This window comes from Numenius arquata, chromosome 9, assembly GCF_964106895.1.
Source record: "Numenius arquata chromosome 9, bNumArq3.hap1.1, whole genome shotgun sequence".
Taxonomy (NCBI): domain Eukaryota; kingdom Metazoa; phylum Chordata; class Aves; order Charadriiformes; family Scolopacidae; genus Numenius; species Numenius arquata.
The window spans coordinates 57,922,029-57,943,183 of record NC_133584.1 but is presented as its reverse complement, the minus strand read 5'-3'; the positions used below and the strand labels follow the sequence as shown (position 1 = coordinate 57,943,183).

The 21,155-nt window shown below is 41.9% G+C and overlaps 1 protein-coding gene across 1 annotated transcript in view; it reads left to right on the top strand.

Annotated features, from left to right (window-relative positions):
* Positions 1 to 21,155, top strand: part of PKHD1 (PKHD1 ciliary IPT domain containing fibrocystin/polyductin) — a 248,200-nt gene that overhangs the window by 101,000 nt on the left and 126,045 nt on the right. The window contains exons 37-41 of the mRNA XM_074153149.1: positions 8,836 to 9,043; positions 10,002 to 10,159; positions 11,747 to 11,941; positions 13,518 to 13,643; positions 16,339 to 16,472. Coding sequence (XP_074009250.1) covers positions 8,836 to 9,043; positions 10,002 to 10,159; positions 11,747 to 11,941; positions 13,518 to 13,643; positions 16,339 to 16,472 — 821 coding nt within the window. The remainder of the gene's footprint in view (positions 1 to 8,835; positions 9,044 to 10,001; positions 10,160 to 11,746; positions 11,942 to 13,517; positions 13,644 to 16,338; positions 16,473 to 21,155) is intronic.

Sequence of the window (21,155 nt, the reverse complement as noted above, 5' to 3'; positions counted from 1 at the left end):
GCTGTGTCTTCACTGGGTCTTGGATGAGTGGTCCACCAAGCAGGTTAAAAGCTGAGCCATGAGCCATAGAAAACATGGCAGCCTCAGTCCAAAGCAGCACCCCAAATTCCCTGCCCTAGTGGTGTGCAGCAATGTGCCCTGGTGGCCAAGAAAGCCAATGGTCTCTTAGGGTGCATTAAAAAAAGCATGGCCAGCAGGTCAAGGGATGTCATCCATCCCCTCTACTTTGCCCTGGAGAGGCCACATCTGGAGTACTGTGTCCAGTTCTGGGCTCCCCAGTTCAAGAAAGATAGTCTAGTGGAGGGCTACAGAGATATCAAGGGTATGGAGCACCTCTCTGATGAGGAAAGGCTGAGAGACCTGGGTCTGTTCATCCTGGAGAAGAGAAGACTGAGAGGGGACTTCATCAACGCTTATCTATATCTAAAGGGCAGGTGTCAAAAGGATGGGGCCGTACCCTTCTCAGTGGTGCCCGGTGACAGGACAAGGGGCAATGGGCACAAACTGGAACACAGGAAGTTCCATCTGAATATGAGGAAAAACTTCTTTACTGTGAAGATGCCGGAGCACTGGAACAGGCTGCCCAGAGAGGGTGTGGACTCTACTTCTCTGGAGATATGCAAACCCCTGCCTGGATGCATTCCTGCGCAACCTGCTCTGGGTGACTCTGTTTTGGCAGGGAGGGTTTCCAGAGACCCCTTCCAACCCCTGTTGTTCTGTGATTCTGAGATTCTGTGATCAGAGCTTCTCCCTGAAGGACGTCTGCCCAGAGCCAAGCACATGATAGTGCCACAAGGAAGATGGCACACGACAGCATTGTGCATAGGCATGTACCAAGGTTCATGTGAAGGCACCAAGCAGGTTCAATTTTCCTGTCTCAGTCTGCCTGTTGATTGCATAAAGCTTGTGCCTGATGCTGGGTTTGTTTCCACACAATGGGGCCATCAGATGAGCTATGGGTTGAACCCATGCTCAAATTCAATCTAAAATACCCAGAGTGATCCTGAGCGCCCAGCACAGAGGCTGCTGCAGGTTGCCTGTGAAGCAGTCAAAAAGTTGATAAACTCCCAGGTGTCCGAAGGGTTAATGAGCTGTTATAAATTAGAAAGGACCTCCTATTTTACCTCGGGGTATGAATAAAAAGCTTTCTGTGCTGGCTGTGTCAGGAAGTAACAGAAAAGCTGTCTGCATCTCCCCAGGAGCTGCCCACACACACCAGTTTGTCCTGCAGGACTGTATGGGGGTGGAAAGACATCTCCCACTTTCAGAGCAGAGACATCCTTGTCTTTCTGAGACACGTAGTGGGGAAAAAAACCAAAACAGACTCTTCTCATTGCAAAACAAGCTGGAAACATTGTGCAAATGTTTAGGGAATACACCTAGGATTGGAATTATCCTATATTCCTAGGATTGGAATTAATGGGGAGCAAAAGTGAGCTGGAGACCTTCAGCTCCAGAGAGCTGAGGGCTCACAGTTCAGGCAAGCATTTTTAAACACACATGAAAAGGTAAGGAAGCAGCTCTCATCCTTCCTTTTCTTATTCCCTACACATTATGGTCAGTGACTGGGATAGTCACCACAAGAGTTGAGGCAGCTGGGACATTTTTTAAAAAAAGTCCTCATCTGATCCATGTTCATAAAAAAATTTCTTCAGGTCCTTAATTAGGAATCTGGGGCTTCAAAGTCCATTCGACCACAGAGAGGTGTAGCAGCACAGCTGTGTGTTATCCTGACCAAGGAGGCTTTCTGGAAAAGATTTTTCTATTCTTTTTCACTTAAGAAATCTTATACATTATTATTTTTATGGTTCATTTTATTAACTGAAGCAGCAGCAGCTAGAAGTCTCTGTCCTGGATCTAAAATTATATTTTTTTAAAAAAATCTCTTTTCTGAAGCACCCATTTCCAGTGGATGTATTGCCATTTATCACTCTGACATTTGGAAATTTTAGGAATGGCCAAGCTAAGTGTGAGTAGACAGTGCAATCTGGATAGGGAAAAAGGAATAATAAGGGATTATGACAGTAGCGAGGGAGCTGGATTCCTTAGGCAGTCCGACACCTGAAATGCTGCAGTAAATTGTTTTGTGTTTTATTACTAGAGACTTTTATACCAGTGGTGTGGGGGGTTTTTGTCTCTTTTTTAATCATAGCTATAATCCATTCAATTACGTTTTTAATACCGTCTCTTGCAAAATTCTTTTCTTTTTTGGGGGAATATAAACTGCGTGTTTCTTTTCACTTTGTTCATGGGAATTGAAAGATCTTATTCTCACTTACACTAAAGATTTACAACGTAGCTGCAACAGATTGACAGATTATTTGCAGTATAACTTGTGTAGTCACGGTAAGTAGATTGTGTGTCTGAGCCTGCAGTTCTTGTAAATTCCTTTTGTGGTATAAAGGGATCTCATTACCTCAAATTTAAAGCACCAATAAAGTGTCAAAAGGTGTAAAAGAGCTTTATAGTTTGTCAACACTACAAACAAACTGTGTGTTCGTAACCTTAGTTAATTGATTTGTGGTAAATAAGAGTGAAGACGAGATGCAGCAGGATCCTGACCCTGTGTAGCTCGAGGAGAAGGGTTCAAAGTTTGCCATCCCACGTCAGAAGAGGAACATTGTTTAAAACAGTTAAACAACTTTGTGGAGAAAGACCAAAGGTCCCGTGGCAGGCTTAGGGCTGGAACAAGTCCTCCTAAAACCCATTTAAGGAGTCCAGTTTCTACCAACATTCATGTGCATAATCCAGACTCTCCACCTCTGCCTGACCCTGGAAGTGCCTCACGCCAGTTGCTGTCAGGCTTGGTTAGGAGGTTCCCTGGATTTCTAAAGTTACGTGGCAACATATGCTCCAGAAAATCTTGTTTCCAGGTCTGGGGCTTCAGTTTTCCATCTAAGCAACATGTCATCTTGTCACCAAAATTCTTCAATCTGGAGCAACCCCATAGATTTAAGGTGGAATTCATCTAACGAAATAGAAATGTGCGAAAGGTAAGAGTTTCTTTCAGAGCAAACTGGTGGTTGGGGAAATCATTAGGCAGTGAGATCTGGGATTTCAAACACCTTCTGGTTGCCACTTGGAGTAAGAACATGAACATGTTGTCTGTGGATGCAGATTGCAAGAGGATAAATCAGACACAGAAGAGTGACTGTGCTGAATATACTCCAGGGAAGGACTGTTGAATCCTGAAGCAACATGTTCTGGAGACAGACAAAGTTGAAAGATTATCGCCCCTAACTCTGAAAACGCTGGAAAAAACACCACCACCACAGGACAGCCTTATGAAAGAAGCTGAGCTGTAGAACGAGAAGACCAAAAGGCTTTCTCTAAAAGGGTTGCCACTGGATTCATGTGTTGCAGATGTGCAAGAAGCTGGTGATCACAAATACTTGGAAGAGGTGAGCACAAGTTCTGTTCAAATACAGACTGGCCCCAAGACAGCCTGTGGGTTGGAAAGAGAGCTGGAGAAAAGGAGGAGAAACAGAGATGGAATTGAGAAAGTCATGGGGAGGAACTTGAAGGTGTATGTAACCAAATGACTGAACATCAGTCTTGGAACACAGCACCCAAAGCACAGCTTGGCAGGAAGCAAGAAAGAGGTATCAGTAGGCTTGGCTGACATTGAAGAGGAGAAGCCAGGAGGCCAAGAAAACATTCTCCAGAAGCAAAACTTGACAGAAAAAATAGATTGAGAGAAGGCTTAGAAGAAGGCAGACCATGAAGTGGGACCTATGCAGCAGAACCCGACAGGAAGACCTGGAAGTCCTATTGACTATAGGACTTGTCTCCTAATTAACTAACTTAGAGCTGCCTCTCCCTACCCTGTAGTCATTTTGTTCAAAACCCTCTGCTTCAGCGTTTCCAGTTTTAGTAGCTTCTGCTTTGAAAGATGGGTAATCAGAGATATCATAGATAACCCAATATACACTTGGAAGAGGAAATAATATTCATACTTTTGTAACCAGAGGATTGTAAATAATGACTGATTTACTCAAACCTACAATACTCAGTACAATCCACGCTTTTCCTACCACAGATAGACTTTCTTGTAGCCCTGGAGATAAGCATGCCCTGACATACCTTGCTGAGTTTTCTGAATTTTGATGTGATTCTGAGACATTTCTGTAAAGGTCAAATTATCATCTCTGGTTGAACCACTTGGGACTAGGTAAAATCAGTTAGTGAAGTCGTATAGCATCCTACATTGATTTATAAAATATTTTGTGGTAAGGGTTATAAGAAACCAAATTTATACTATTTTTCTTCTTCTCTACTGGATGTAGAAAAGAGAGTGGTGTTGGACACATCAGAATTGCCTTGTTCTTAATAATTTTGCCAGGTCTATACAAGATTGCATTTTCGCATCATGCTTGCAACAGGAAGCATAAACCAGGGTCCTGGTGCCAAGATGTTCCTTAAACTACAATTTGTGATTAATTCACTTTGGAATTTGCTTTCATTTGACAACATGGTTCTGCTCTGCTCAGTATTTAAAGGTGTTTCTGTCAAGTCATTTAGTAAAATGTTCAATTCTTACTTTGCCTGCAATAGCATTTTGAGTCTAAAGGCTCTGTCCCTGTCCCTTTAACACAAAGGCACTTCTGCTTTAGATCTCAAGATGTGTTTTTTTTCTAATCTGAGCTTAGTTAATTATTAAAAATGAGTTCAATAATTGAGGAGTTATACAGATTCATCTATTTTTCAGTACTTTTGAGTGTTTCTTCTTGCAGTACTTTTTTGGGGGAGAAATAATTTAAATATACTGCAGCTGTTGGTCTTTTAAAGCTTCTGCTCTCAAACAAGTCATTTATTTACCTGTTGCACAGTCCAGTCTCAGTCACCGAAGGTTATTTTATGAACCCTCCAGGTTTCATCTGAAATAGATTTTGTTTTCAAGGGGAAACAAGAAGGCTCTGCACCTCCAAAGGGTGGTCCTGCAGACAGACTGCAGAGACAGGGGTCTTTGTTCCACGAAACCCCCTTTAGCTATTCATGATCTTTGTAGAGAGTTCATTGGTTCTTTGAAGGAGAGAAGCTGGAGAAGACCTCTGGGAAATGAAGGTTGTCTGCCAGCTGGAGGTGATTCCCTCCTGAGATGTTTATCAGCGCATTTCCCCTCCCCATTTAAAAGCTGGGTGTAGGACTGCTTCTGAAAAGTGGTGTATCTTACCCAGTAAGCCCATCCCTGGTAGGTGAGCAGAGGCCTGGAAACTTCTTCAAGAAAGAGTAATTTGATTTGGCTGTCTGTCTTCTAGCTGTTTGGCTGCTCAGTTACCTGAGAAAGGTCCATTTCAGACACCCAGAATGGTATTGATGGTATCTATGTGTATCTGGCAGTTAGGACACAGGACTTAACATCAGACCAATGTCTTTCTGGAACAGCAGCTAGAGGCCAATCATACATGCAAAATTACACATTTAGGTACATGAAACCAACCCACAGTCTCCAAACTAGGTCAAGTCAGCTGCAGACACCAGTGGTGATAGCAACTGAGGGGCTTGGTGGGTGTTGTGCTCTTATTCAAGCTATCATTGTTTAAACCTGTTCAGTACTGAAGCTGGAGAACATGGGGGTTGTATGTTTTCCTATAACTGGAACTATGTGAGATATAGGTCACAATGCAATACTTACTTTCAAAAAAAAAAAAAAAAAGTAGTGAAATTTTAGGGTTCCCAGTTGTAAATTGTTTCTAGAAAGGGGAATGGGTGATTTTAAACAGCAACTGGTGATGTAGTATATTTCTGTATGGATGTATGATGGGCTCCATAAAATCATAGGGTTAGGCATATGTCATAGTTAAGGCGAAGAAGCCTCAGTTATGGTCCCTCCATGATAACTCACCAGAAAACTCACCACCCCTTCTAAATAATCTAAATAACCCCTTCTAAATAAAAGGAAAAGATAAAATGAACTGTGGAATGGGAGATAGAGAGGGAGGTTGGGAGGGCACAGAAGGAAGTCAAAAAAGAAAAAGGAAAAAAAAAAGGAGGGGTGTTTGGATACCTTGAATACTCTCTCTTTTTTTTTAAGAAGAAAAAAAAAACTGAGAAGATTTTCCTTAAAAAATTTTGTTTCAGAGCTTGGAAGTGGAAAAAAGCCTGAACCAACCCTTTTCCATTAGAGCATATTTTGAACGCAGAATGGTGGTTTGTACCTCTTAATGACAAAAGTTGTTGCCCAGCAGTGTTTTTATAATGGTTGCTCTAGAATGTGTGTGACAGATGTTCACAATGGGAGTCAGTTGTGTGTCTGGCCACAGATGCATGCAAACGCACATTAAGACATGCACACAAATCAGTACTATAAAAAAAATGTCCAGAGCTGGAGAAAAATTGTGTGCTGCTCAACATGCAGATGGCTGCTGTCAGTCGTTCGCTTTTATGCGAGTCCTAAAAATTCACGAGGATCACTCAGTGAAAGAAGGTAAATGAATATAGATGATGAGACTGCTGCTAGTAAAAGAATGCACATAGGCTGATATCAGGAGGGATTTTTTTGAGCTGGCTAAAACCGTGTTGAGGATGAGCTCTCACAGGGATAATGTTTGATGTGTGTGCTCATGGATGGTGCAAGGTGGATCTTGGCTATGTCTACAATAGAAAACAGTGTGGCCCAATAGAAGGAGATCTGTAGAGGGAATGATGCAGATGCTGAGAATGCAGAGTCCAAACTGCATGAATTTTGGTGTCTGCTATAGAGTCATTCTAGTCTGGTTCCATTAGCATCTAAAGGGTATTATACGTCCTACTGGATTACAGTTTCTGCATTAGTTTCATCTAAAGGAAATTCCTTTGATGCATCCCAAAACAGTTGCATGATATGAACTCAAGCACATTAACTGATGGATGTCTGGGAGATTTGCTTAGTTGTAAGTTAAGAAATTTCAAGTCTGATTTAAGAAAAAAGAAGAGATAACAAGCCAGAAGTATCTCAGATAGGTTTAGATGCCCATCGTTGACACACAGAACAGGTGCTCAAATTTAGTTCAAGATAACAGAGTATAAAGACCTGATTCTTCCTTCTCTCATTCTGCTGTGAATTTATTGACTTGGATGTGCTACTCCTTATTTCCATCTTCATTAAGGAAAGAATAGGGACATAAGAAATGAGAAAGGTATAAGCAACGAGAAAGTGAAACAGCATATGGAGAGAGAGAAACTTGCTTAAAATAATTTGAAAATGATTTATTGGAAGCAACCTCTACCCTCAGTGATTTCTGGTGTTATTACTTTTCTATAGTACAGCCAGGGAGGACAGTAACTTGCTGTGGGCTAAAGGTAAATTATGATCTACTGCAAAGGAGGGAAGGAAAAAATATACTAAAGGTGGGTGTGTGAGGCACACGCTCTCCCCTGATGGTGTTCAGTGTGTTGGATCTCACTGGACCAATCTGTTCCAAAGCCTGCTGGGGAAAAAGAAATGTCAAGAGTTAAAGCAAACTTCATGAAGCAAATAAGGGAGGGTGAAAAGGCAAGCTGTTTCATTGCTGGGGCTTGTTGCACACAGACTTGGTAGTATGTCCACTGAAGAGGAGGGAATTTGGGAATCTGCATTTGCAGCTTTGCTATTGTCTTCCAGTGGTGGCCTAAGGTTGTTGATGCAGAGGACTTTTCTTCACTTTGCAGTTTGCTGACCCATAGAATCATAGAATGTTGGAAGGAACCTTAAAGATCATCTAGTTCCAACCCCCCTGCCGTGGGCAGGGACACCTCCCACTAGAGCAGGTTGCTCAAAGCCCCATCCAGCCTGGCCTTGAACCCCTCCAGGGATGGGGCATCCACAACTTCCCTGGGCAACCTGTTCCAGTGTTTCACCACCCTCACAGTAAAGAATTTCCTCCTAATATCTAATCTAAATCTCCCCTCTGTATTCATCTCCCCCATATATTCAATCTTCTTGCCAAACCTGTAACCCATCCCCAGGGATGGTAAGTGACCTTCACATCAACTGAACCTTAAAGCTCAAAATATATTTTCAAGTCCAGCCAGATTAAGGCCTCACCAAGAATAAGTTTCAACAGCGTGTTCTGAGATTCAAGTTTTATGGAGAAAAATCTCCAAAGTTACAACATTTAAAATAGCATGGGATGTTATTTCTACTTTTGGATGAAAAAGGCTGAAACAAATACTTTTCATATGAAAAGTTTAAGCCTCTTAACCCAAGATTTAAAAAAATGACCCCATATTTTGGATACTCCCTTGGAGACAGTTCTGAGACAACCTTGTGTTGCTGGCTGAGATTGTAGTCACTCTTAAAATTTTTTGAAACTAGCGATATTTGTCTTTCCGTATGTCACTGAAATATTACTGATAGACATATGTGCTTTTGTGAATGCAAGTTACCTGTGAGCCTAGAGTCACTGCATGTTGTTTTGGACACTTAACTGGGGAATCTGCTGATTCAAAGTGTTTTTTGCACTCCGAGAAGGATGATGGTCCCTGCAGATAGTGATTTTCTCCATTGATTATAAAGGGTGATTAAGAAGAGGGTGTTTCTCATATAGGGAATTCAGTTTGGGGGAAAGAAACTGAATTTTAGCTTCCACTGCTTGTTGAGTAAACTTCTTTCCAGCACATTTTTTCAGCTTTTGGGGTCCAACAAAGACAAAAGGTTTGAAATGAAGATGTTGCTTGGAAAGGTCTGCATTTCTGATGCATTTCTGATCCTCTTTTTAACGTTAATTCCATCTCTCCTACACAACATCAAAAAGCAACAAGTGACTTTGGGATGATCCAAGCAAGGCAGTGTTTTCTGAGCAGGCTGCTCTTGGGGTTTTTTTTTATGTTGGTTGACTTGCTTTTTTAATGCTTTTTAATTTTTTTTTGTTTCAGGCTGGATGCCCAAAATAGCTTTCACACTCTTGAATGTATCATCTTATGTTAATGACAGACGATTAGTGCTCCAGGAACCTGTTGACTGGCAACCTGGTGATGAAATCGTGGTGGGCCGGACAGGCCTCGGAGATGCACAACAGCAAGAAGAAATGGCTGTTATTGAGTCTGTGAACAACACGGAGCTGTACCTTAGATCACCACTCAGGTATCTTTTCAAGGGCCAAAGGGATTTCTGTAGTAGAGAGCTAAACTAGGGGAAAATTTGGTCAAAGTGAGGATTTACACTTTCCTGTGGGATATAATAACTATACAAATCCCTTTAACAAAGGTGGCCAGAGATATTTCAGTTCCTTGCTCCCCCTAAAGCTAGCGGATGTTCAATCCTGAATGTTTCTGACTATGCCTAAATTCTGTATCATAACCATGAACTCAGGAAACCTTTGAAGCAGAAAACACTGATGGCCAGTACAGTCCAGTGGCCTCAGCATAGGGTTGACAAAGAATTTTCCTGCATAGTTAATTTCTTGAGAAAGCGCATTTTTTCACAAAAAGCGTCTGACTTCTGTGAAAAAAAAAAAAATCCTCCTTTCTTGACTGATTTACTTAATCTGATTAACAACACACTCAAAGTGAACTACTTCAGTTTGGAAATACTGCTCTGTGTTTTCACTGCGCTGTAGTTTCCCTGCTTTATGCTCTTCCGTGTGTCATCTTGGTCAAACTATACTTCTTATCATCATAATCGGGGGCCTCAGTGTTGAAAAATGTTATCCGTTTGGGAGGCAACCCAATTCAAATGCTCAGAAAGATTAGTGGTATCATTTTCAGAAGTAACTGGGGCTTGAGAGTGGAAGTACTGATGTTTTTCACCAAAATATGTTTTGGAAAGACAAAGGAAGTTCAAAGGCTGAACTATTTTGGTGTAAACATACATAAGAGCTTGAGAGACAAAAAGATGAAAATAAACATCAGCTGAGGAAAAATATACCTAGACCATATATGGTCTAGGTCTAGATGCATTGGATATGCCACTGGCCACAGTGAGATAGGACTGAAGCCAGCTCTGAATTTGGGCAGTTGGAGTCAGCAGCTTAGGGTAAAGCATCATTCTTGCCATCTGGCAGGTGCAGATACTTTTGTACTTTTTTTGTGTCTTTCCCCAGGTACTCCCACAATGTTGGAGAGGGATGGGTGACAGGCCAAAGCCCGCCTCTGAGTGCTGTGGTGGCACTGATTAGCAGAAGGGTTGTTGTTCAAGGAAATGTCACAACAGAGAGGATGTCCCACCTCAGACAGTGTGCAAAAGCAGGTGTTACAAGAGGTGAGGAGGTCTTTTCTCACTGAAATGCACTGAGGAGAAAAATTGCTCCATTAAAATCACATTGTGGTATCACTGCGTATCAGAGATCTTTCTTAATAGGGTAACTTTGAGACATACCAGCACCAGGAAAGTGAGTTCATCTTTCCAAACATTGTTTGACATTGAAGCATGAAGTCTCGGGAGTTGAACTGCATTTCATTGTAATATCTCAGATGCACTATTTTCACATTGTTGTTTCAAGCCATCTTGGGAAAGACCCTTTAGTTTTGCCTGAGCCTAAGGGTGTAGAAAAGAAAGTTTCTTCTGAAAACATGTTTCAGTGTACATAATATTTTAAATTTTTAATTGTGTTTACTATTTAGTCACTTTAAGAAGAAGGGAAAACGAAACAGTCCAATGCTGTTTGTACTCTTTAGTGTAAAATATTGAGACATTGTTTAGTGTTTAGGGATACCAAGAAAAAAAAAAAAAAAAGCAGGTGATGGTTTCTTGCAGCATTTAGTAACACTGGTGAAATGTATCCCAGTTCTATTTTAGTTTTACCTGTATGTAACACCACAGAGTTTGACAGGTGGCTTCCAGATTTACACCACCTGATGAGGAAGCAGAATCGGACACAGTGATTATAATTTGAGGAGAGTTAGGTTATCTGGCAACCCAGGTGTAAGTTTTCCTTTAAAAATAAAATGCCTTGGGCTTTCAGACTGTGACACAAGACTTCATTTGATATCCCACAGCCGACTGCTTATATTACTCATAGATTTATGGTCCATTTTCTGTGGAACTCATAAATATAGTCTCTGAAATGTGCTAACCATTTGAGGTTTTTATTTGAGTTAAAGGATAGGAGGATTTCTCAGAGGAGTCACCAGAAGATGAGTGGGCAGTGTTGTTTGTGGTTAATTTACTTTCTTTTAAAGAAAATTGAGCATTACTGAGCATAAGCAGGCAGTGCTGGGATTTGAAATCGCCTCTGCACATCCACTGAACAAGCCCAAGTTGCACATTCGTAGCCTGAATCCCTTCGTACCAAAATATCCTAAGCACAGACCTGGGGAAGGATGTCTTTCAGGAATGCCTGTGCCTTCCCCAGCCCTATGATCTACTTTCCTTGTCTTCAGACTGTGGGTAGTAACAGTTCCTCACCCATCTGCAGGGACAGTGGGGAGAGCAAGAGTTTTAAATAAATTTCAAAATGTTCTCATTTCAGTTTAGCCGTGCCCAATCCCCTTTTCACGAGCCTCACCCAAGGTAAATCAATGTCAAATCCATCTTCCCCATGGATAGGACTATTTAAAATTGAACACAAGGAACTTTCCAAGGCATAAAACTGCCACGGCTTCCTGCTGGTTTTAATATATGTTCCTTTAAAAATGTCCAGACTCTTAGGGAAGGCACCATGAGAGTATTTAGAGGGAGTATCAAGTGTGCTTGCCTGTGGCTATTTGTCTTTGGGCCCATGTTTCAGATCACTGCTGGAGATGGAGTCAATGTGATGGGTCTCATGATGTTGCTTGGGGCACTCTGCACATCCCGTGGTCACCATGGAGAAGTAACACTGACAGCTCCCACTGGGTTATATTCTAGGTGGCTTCAGGTGTCTGTACAAGCGAAGTGAGAGGCAGCTGGGGTCTCGGGACCTGGGGGCGATTGTGGTTGTGGAGGCTTTCCATGGAGAGGCAAGTCGGCTCCAGGTGGAAGGGGTCCAGTTCCGCCATGTGGGCCAAGCATTTCGGGAGCTCTGGAGCGCCCTGACTGTTGCTGGCAACGCATGGATGGCAGGTGAGACAGCTACACTGGAGATGGGCCCCAATGATCTCAAATGTCCACCTTTTCCTGCCCAAAGCTGGGGCGGATGTCCTTAAAACCAGCTCAGCTCTTGAGTCAGTTGACAAATTGGATTGGTAAAAGTGAGAAAACAATCACAGAATCACAAAAACCTCACCTGTGATCTAAGAAAACCTCATCTGTGGTCTAAACCCAGGTGAAACTTGATGGAGTGCTTTAAGCTGCTTTAGTTCCTTTGTGTCTCTGGACAGCTTCTTCCTAAAATAATATTTCATTTTTATGCCACACCTCCAAGTTGATGTGCTACTTCTAGCTCTGGAAATGAAAGCACTAATATACTGTGAGGGAGCCCGGAGGAGGCTCAGGGCTGTGAGGCAGCATAGGCCAGAATTTAATTCTAATAATAAATAATAAAGCTGAAGGTTAAGGAACATATTAAGTTCTTTTGACTTTGTCACTGACAAATTCTTTTCACTTTGTCACCTCTGTGGAAGTGGCAATGAGAGCTCTGAAGACTAGTGGTAGTAGGATCAAGTTAGGTGGGCTCAAATAATATTTTAAGGGTACTGGATGGGACTTTCACCAGCTAACCCACACTTAACACCTTTCCTATGCCATCTTCAACACTGAGTGAGGATCTAAGCTTTCTGGTGGCAGAAGGCAGCAGTGGTTATGATCCCAGAGTACAGTGGGCAGGTCACCATGCCTGGATAGACAAGTCCTCACTGTCCTCACTGCCCTTTTGAAACATTCCTCCTCTCCTTCAACCCCACTTCAACCATCCGACTGCCTGAGATCTTCGCTCTTGAGATCCTACCCTGTCCTCTCATTGGATCTCCTCCTCCTTCCTCACAATAGTGGACCACCCACTTTCACCCATTTCTACACCCAGGGCCCTTCTTCTTTACTGTGGCCATGTCAGCAATGCCTGCCTGTTGGCAAAGATCTGCCGAGTAAGGGTGGGCAGCTGCAACCAAGCAATCTCACAGGACCGAAAAGGATTAATTGCCCAGCATCAAAGGATGAGGAGCTAATATAAAACTGGACCTATTGGTACAAGTTCAGTGGAGGGCCACGAAGATGATCAGAGGACTGGAGCACCTCTGCTGTGAGGACAGGCTGAGAGAATTGCAGTTGTTCAGCCTGGAGAAGGCTCCAGAGAGACCTTTAGCAGCCTTTCAGTACCAAAAGGGTACCTACAGGGGAGACGGGGAAGGACTCTTGATCAGGAAGGGGAGCATTAGGGTGAAGGGTAATGGTTTTCAACTGAAAAAGGGGAGATTGAGATGAGATCTGGGGAAGAAATTCTTTACTGGAGGGTGGTGAGACACTGGCCCAGGTTGCCCAGAGAAGCTGTGGCTGCCCCATCCCTGGAGGGGTTCAAGGCCAGGTTGGATGGGGCTTTGAGCAACCTGGTCTGGGGGGAGGTGTCCCTGCCTATGGCAGGGGAGTGGAACTAGATGATCTTTAAGGTGATCCTTCTAACCTGAACCATTTTATGATTCTATGATTCTCCCAACCTTCAAGCTACAGTGTGCTTTTTGTGCTTACTACACTCTTTTCTTTCCAGGCTCCTACATACGAGGCTGCTGTGTTTTGGACTCCTTTTGCCAAGGAGTCCGTCTGACCGGGATCTCAAACCTCAGCGTGGACAGTAATGTTTTCTACAACATTTCAGGTCATGGGCTTCTACTGGGTAAGTGAAACAGGAAAATAGCTATCCTAGATGTAACAGCAACATGTGCTGCTTACCATTTGCATGAAAATCTCTTTGAAGGAAAGAATGACAGATCCTTAACTGCACCTTAAGAACTTTAATCACATCTTCCACATTTTCTGGTATCAGTGAATCTGGAGTAAAGCTCCCATGATTCCACATGCAACTCCTAGAGCTATTTCCATTTTGCCCATACACTCCCTGTTTTTTCAGGTCAGTCTTCACTTGATCTGAATCCTTTTTTTTTTTTAAGTGTACAAGTGGACGAAGATTTTTTTTAGGGGATTGATTTATCTGTCTTTGGAAGAACACCATTATGCAATATTTAAGACCCCAGTTCAGCGAGGCATTTAAGAGCATACTTACCTTTAACTTCAGTCATTTGACATCGAAGATAATGGAGTGAAAGCATATGTTAAAAGTTAAGCGGAGGATTTAACACTTAAATAAATTGGAGCTTGGAGCAACAAAAATGTTAAGCAACAAAATATTTCTCCTAACTAACCATCAGGAGACTGACTTGCAGCATCTTCTGCTGGGGTCTCATGTTGCCAGAATACCTAAAGATATAGCTCGATTTCTGTTTTCCATCAGAGATGGGATAACAATGACCAATTTTAAAATAAACAGAGTGGGGGGGAAAAAGCCTTCAGTCCTGATCCTGCAGTTCCACACACAGAAAGAGTCCCTGTGCTAGGTCCTTTATATAAACACAATGAGAAATGATAGACGTCAATTTTAAACAGAGACCTATAAAAAGGAGAGTGTTTGTACATATCTTGCAGACAGAGCTGGCCCAGAGCAATTCAACGACTTGCCCAAGGTGATTCACAGAGTCCTTGTGGCCGTGGGGAAGCAGAACAAGACCTCCAAGCTACCAGCACACCTTGGCTCACTCGTGCTGGGACATGTGTTGGAGTCAAAGAACTCTGGGCTAAGCTGCACGTTTCCACTGAAGCCTCAGCCTGAATACACCTTATCCCCAAGATGCCTTTAATGGCTTCACTGTCAGCAGCTCCAGAGGGTCTGATGGATGAATTTATATATCATTTTGTTGCCTGTGAAGGAATATTTATTATAGCTGGCTATTTGTGGCTCCAGAATTGGACTCCCTCAGTGATCTCATCTAAACCCCTTATTTTCAGGGGGTTTGCAAGACAGTCATAAAAAGTCGCTCTGGGCTTAAAATTAATTGACACACCAGGTCTCAGCTTGGAAGCCAAGTCCTTTTATGCCACCTCAAACACCTATATGGCTGTCAAAAGGACTGCTTTAGGACTCCATTCATGCTCTGATGGTAGCATTGTTTGTACTAAAAGCAGTCTGGAAAGGAAATATTTTGAAATGGATTTTGCTCCAAAAATGTAGAAAGACTCAAAAGACTGAGAGGAAGGCTAAAAATAATTACTGCCATACCCAAACCGAAGGACAAAAGTTTTCCCTGTGAAATGACTTACATTTGGGGTAGTAATGGTTGGGGAAGGGATCTGTATTTGGAATAGAACTTGAGTAGGTATAGTTGAAAATAACTGTTTATGTTTGAGAAAAAGAACTAAATAGATTTAATTTTCTCCTGATGTGGTCCAAACAGAGATGATCTACTTTGTGTTCTGCTTCCAAAACACCAAAGAGGGGGACATATGCTGATGTATCCTTATTTGGATTTGACTTGTATGGGACTGTCCACTTTTTGCTGTTGGGTGGCACATTTCTTTATGATGTAGTTTAAAAAGATATTTCTTTTTTTGTCTTCCTGTTTCAATACTGTTACTAGATCTGGGGCACCCCATGACTCTGAGTTGTGTGATCAATTGATTGATTGATTTTTCCTTCTTCTTCTCATACTTCATCGCTTAGAGGGGCAAACCCCCCACTTTTCTGCAGTTGCACCAGGTGCTTTTAGGCCTATTTAGAAATTTTCTTACATGTAAGTAGGGCAGTGGACGGAGACAGAGGAGATAGACAGGACTTTGAATCCTAGTAGTGCCAGAAGCATGCCTGGGTGTGCATAGGTGAGCCACTTCCCCACTCTGAATCTCTCTTTTTCTGACTGTAAATGTGCTTTATAATATTCACTTTATTTGTTTTCTCCATAAACTTTTGGTACAGTATGGCTGGTGTTATATCTAGTACAGGGTCTTGTTCGTATTGAATTGTAGAATCATGGTCTCTGTTGCCTCCTTGTAGAATATGTGTTGTAGTATTCCCTTTCCTGATTGTTTTTATCTCATTAGAGTGTAAGGTCTTTGTGGCAGAAACAGCTTTTTGTCATATATGGTCAGATCTTGCTTGTGGCCTCCTGGCATTTCTGAAGCGTATAGCCCTTCCTTTTCCATGCTGTGCACCACTGTGTTGAGCAGTCATGGCAGTCTGTGACCACCTCACAACCAGCTTCTGCCATGTGTTAAACAGGTTTCTAAGTGCTTTTCAAACAGTGACTTACCCAGGGACATTTAGCAGGGAAAGCTAATTCCCAGGTGGGCCGTGGCAGCAAACAGACAGGGCAAGACCCAGCAAGTTCTGTGATTTGCACAACAGAGGGTTTCTAGCTATATTTATATTTCTGTTTCTTTTTTCTTTTTTAATTTTATTCCTTTTTCCTTTGTTTTAATCTTTTTTTTTCTTTTTCCTCTTTCCTTTGTTTTTCTTTTTTTCTTTTTTTATTTTTTTAAAGGAGAGGGACTGGAACAGGGGAACAGAGTCAGTAACAACATAGTGATTGGCCTTTCTGGAACAGATGGTTTATCCAACATTGAGACACTGTCACCAGCAGGGATCTACATCAGGGCTCCTGCCAACCACATCAAGGTAAGCAGTTCAGGTATAAAATGTAACATTTCCTTTCTAATCAAAGATATCAAAAAGATGCAGAGCTTCATGTATCGGGGAGATCATATACACAAGACTTGCTTCCTGGCTGAGCTGTCAGAAACTGTACTTGTGCTGGGATATTAAAACAAGCTTATATGCAAAATAAATTATATTCATGGGCAAATTTATTGTTACACACTAAAATTCAGCAATATCAAATGCATCTCTTTCTGGATTTAAAATCTAAAAAATTTAAAATCTAAAAATTTAGGTATCTAAAGGGTGGGTTGAAGGAGGAGGGAGCCAGACTCTTTTCAGTGGTTGCCAGTGAGAGGATGAGGGGCAACGGGCACTAGTTGGAACATAGGAGGTTCCACTCAAATATGAGAAAAAACTTCTTCACAGTGAGGGTGCCAGAGCCCTGGAACAGGCTGCCCAGGGAGGGTGTGGAGTCCCCTTCTTTGGGGATTTTCAAGACCCGCCTGGATGCAGTCCTGAGTAACATGCTCTAACATGCTCTGGGCAATCCTGCTTCAGCAGGGGAGTTGGACTAGATGATCTTTATGGTCCCTTCCAACTCTAAAAATTCAGTGAAATTCAGTGAAAATTGCAACTTACATACAGTCCAAGATTTGCATTCCAGGGTGAGAAGGAGAATGATTTCCTTGCCCTATGAAAATGGCATTGATTTTAAAAGAAACCAATCTTCTCTATTCTAAATAGTGATAAAATGTTAAACTCTTCAAAAGCTAACAGACTGACAACCCTCACATCAAAAACTTGAGCTCAGTAAAAATCTTTCTATTCATTAATTCTCTGGTGCTTTCTTTTAGTTCATACATTTTTTTGTCTTATTCAAGTCACTTTTCAGAATAAAAAGTCCCCTTTTAATGCTTTGTGGAAAAAAAAAAGTTTCAGTGATTTCAGAGCATTTTTTCTTTCCAAACTATTTTAAATCTGAAATTTCATTGACACTGACCTTTCTTACCATAGTTTCAGTTGTGATAAATGCACATTTTCATAAAAAAACCAAACCCTGACCTGTTCTATTACTAACCCACAAAAACCAAACCAATTATTAAGTGTGAGGACCTAATCGCCCCCTGGGCTTCTGTTCCAAGAGGAAAGAATTGCACCTAAATTTGAAGGTGAATAAGAGACCAACACATTCCCTATGTTAGTATGAAGACAACAGTGCTTAGGAAGAAGGAGAGGACTTTTCTGCAACTCCCTCAAGGGCATATTTATCATTTTTAAGACCATCAAAAAAATACGGTTAAAACATACAACAACTAAGGCAGGATCGCGTGAATTTCAGCTCCACTAACCACAGAGTTTTGTACTATCATGCACTGACTTACCCTGGAGCTGTCTGCTCCATCGCCAGTGGCTCAGCTTTTGAAAAGGTTTGCTGCAATTCTCTCTACGGATACGTGTGAACTGACTGGGGTCGGTTTTCAGCACATTTGTTTAGCTCTCTCGGTTGACATGTCTTCATCGATGTGCCCAAAGCTGCGTCTCTGGCTGTGTACCCGAACATGGGGGTTAAGTCTGCTCTCCAGAGATGTGCTACTCAAGGCAGAATAGCAGATGGCCCTTGAAGGGTTGCTGATAAACCTCATTGTCATCAGTCCCTTGGAGCGGGCTATTTGAGGCATTGCAGCAGCAAAAAGAAAATATGAAGAAGTTGCCTAGCTTAAAATTGTTATTAGCTGCACTTACTGTTCTACAGTACCAAGCAGTGCTCCGCAGAAGATGTGAAAGGACATGGATATTTTCTAAGAGAAAAAAAAATCACACTTTTTCTAAGCAAAACACTTGTGTCTTGCGAACTTCTTAGTAATAATCACTAAATGCAAGGGGATGCTGGTCCAGCACCAGCATCACGATGTTACAATTTCAGCACCTTTTATCTGATCAAATGGCTCAAGAACTGGATATTGTTTTGTAGGTATTTATAATCTTAATTTAATAGGGAGGTTTGAAGAGTGTGATGGGAAAGACTCATTGTCCCACTGCCTGGTTTCCAGTCCATGACATGGAATAGAAATTTCCCCCTCTAGATTTTAATGTTAGGTTCCTTGTTGTTTTTTGTGTTTATTTTTGGCTTTTAAATTGCCATCGTTCAGTTACTGGTTTTAAACTTACAGGCTGCAATCTTTAAGGCAAGGATTACAACTAAATTAGACAGAGAGCTCTAGGTCTAAACTGTGTTACATCTTGTGTGCATGATGGGTTAAGCTCTCCACAGTGAGTCCTGCATTGATATTTTCATAACTACTCAATTCACTTGGGAGCCTAAATTTGCATCGGTGACTGAGGAGCTTAAATTTCCTGGAAAATCAGTGGTGTCCTAAACGGTGTTGAAATTGGGACAGAGCAGTCACTCAAACCTGAGCCTACAAAGACATTTGGAGACCCAGTTCCCACTGGTTTCCATTTGACTTAAGCTTTTAAGTACATTTGTGAATCAGGGTGTTAGGTGAAATTTTATACTTGTACAGTATAAGTGCAAAATGATTATTACAAGGTTAGGTTGTGGTTTTAAATAAAGTTGGAAGCCCTGGTCATCACTTCTTAGTGTCGTAAGACAATTTCATTAGCAGGCTGGTTTCTTGCTTTTTAAATGCTATGAACATGAGGAACTGAAGATGCTCCTCTTTGATATTGGCTCTTTTTTATCTTCTTCTCTTGGTTCTCTTGGGCCCATGGGTCTTGGACCTTTTGTAGTAATTTCCTATTCATAAAAATTCAATGCTCTTAAATCCCAGAGCCAGCATGCAGTGCTCATGCACAACAACCTACAGCCTGGATTTAAGAAATTCAACAAGCATCCTCCCTTTCCTTTCTTGCCATGACGTTGGGGACTGGGAAACAGCTTAAATGGATGAACGGGGTGGAGATCAGCCCATGTTTCCTTATCAGAGGGGTGACGGATGGTCACATTGTTGATAAATGAATTTGTTTCTGAATATGACCCAACCCAGCCATTCTCTGCAGTACCAAAGAGGTGAGGCTGCATCCTTTTGGCATTGATTGTTTCCCACCATTTCATGCCTAGTGAGATCTTTTCTAAAGCCTTCTGCAAGGTGAGCACACGTTGAAGTGAGCCCACTGGGGCTGCATCCTGCCAGGTTTTGAAAACTGGGGGAGCAGTGCTGGGCCCACTCTGCAGAGCTTTAATGTCATCTTTAAGGTCATCAGTTGGAGCCCTGGCTATCTAAAAGAAATTCATGAAATATTTACATTAGCAGTGTTGTACGGTTAAGAGACACTTAAAACGTCAGCCACTTTATTTTACTGACTTGCAGTGCATACCTCCAGGTATTTGGCATGCTCAGGGAGATAATTTCTCTCTGGAATTTTGGTTGCATGGACATTCGTAATATACTGACTTCCACAAAGAATTGATTTCCACACAAAATTCCCTGCTTGCCTAAAACCCCTGCCCTCCAGCCACTCGCTGGCTGAATAAATATGCAGGTTTTTTCCTTATGAATCATCTGTAGAATGCACGATTGGAGTCGCAAGTAAAAGATCCTGGAAATAATGTGACTGGACTGCAGAAGTATTTTGTTAAAGGAAAATGGTCTGTGGCTGCACTTTTGGGAAAAAGCAGCAGTTTTACCAGGGGATAGAGTTTAGGGTATTGATACTTCTTTGTTGCTTGACAGGTGTCAGAGATCATGACCGCAGGGAACACATTTGGGTGGGTCAGAAGAAAGTAATTGGCATATGGAGGCTTTCACCTCTAGGTCACTAGGCTTGGCTTTGATTTGGACCATCAGGGACCAGAAAGTCATTAGTGTTTTACCATTGTCCAATGACCTATGAATGGTAGTGGTGGGTGTCAGTCCCAATCTTAGAGAACAAGCTCTTCTTATAGCTCATCTTAGACTGCCCTTAGAGAACTAGATACCTCCAGAGAGCAATTAATCTTATCTAAGGATAGACCAGGAAAATTGCTCTCTGAACATGCCTATGCCTTATTTTTTCCTGGAAAGGGAGCCTAGGTTTACCAGCCTGGACTTCAGCACCAATTTTTCACACATCTAAGGTAGGTGAGAGGGATCATGCCCAGATGTTCACATGAAAACATGGTATGAACACCATCTAAAACCATCTCGGTTTGGCTGCTGTCTAAATAAGCAGGTAAGAACAAGTTTTTCCCTAGACTAGAAAAGCTCCTAACCCACTGCCCACCACCCACATAACCCACTTGCTACAGATTTTTATAAGTAAGACTTGCTAAGACTCTATAAGTACCAAGCTCCTAATTTCAAGGCCAGGCAGATATTATGTTCACTTTTTTTTCCACCACTTGCAATAACAACAGTTGGACTTGATGATCTTAAAGGTCTCTCCCAACCGAAATGATTCTATAATTCATTAAGCTATATTAAATGACATAACTTACAGCACATCTTCCCATGGTTATTCACTTACTCTGTCAAAAAGAATCCAAAATAAGTGATTCTCCACAACTCTGAGTAAATTTAGCAGTTCAGCCACTGACATATCCTGAAGATGTAGTTCGCTGCTTTCTCTTGACTTTTAGGGGTCTCACATTTCAGGACCAATGTTGTTTCCTTTTGCTGTATTTGCTTTGGGAGGTATGAGAAAGATACAGATTGAGAAGTAAATCAATACACTGAGTAGTCTGTGATTTACCTTTCTTTC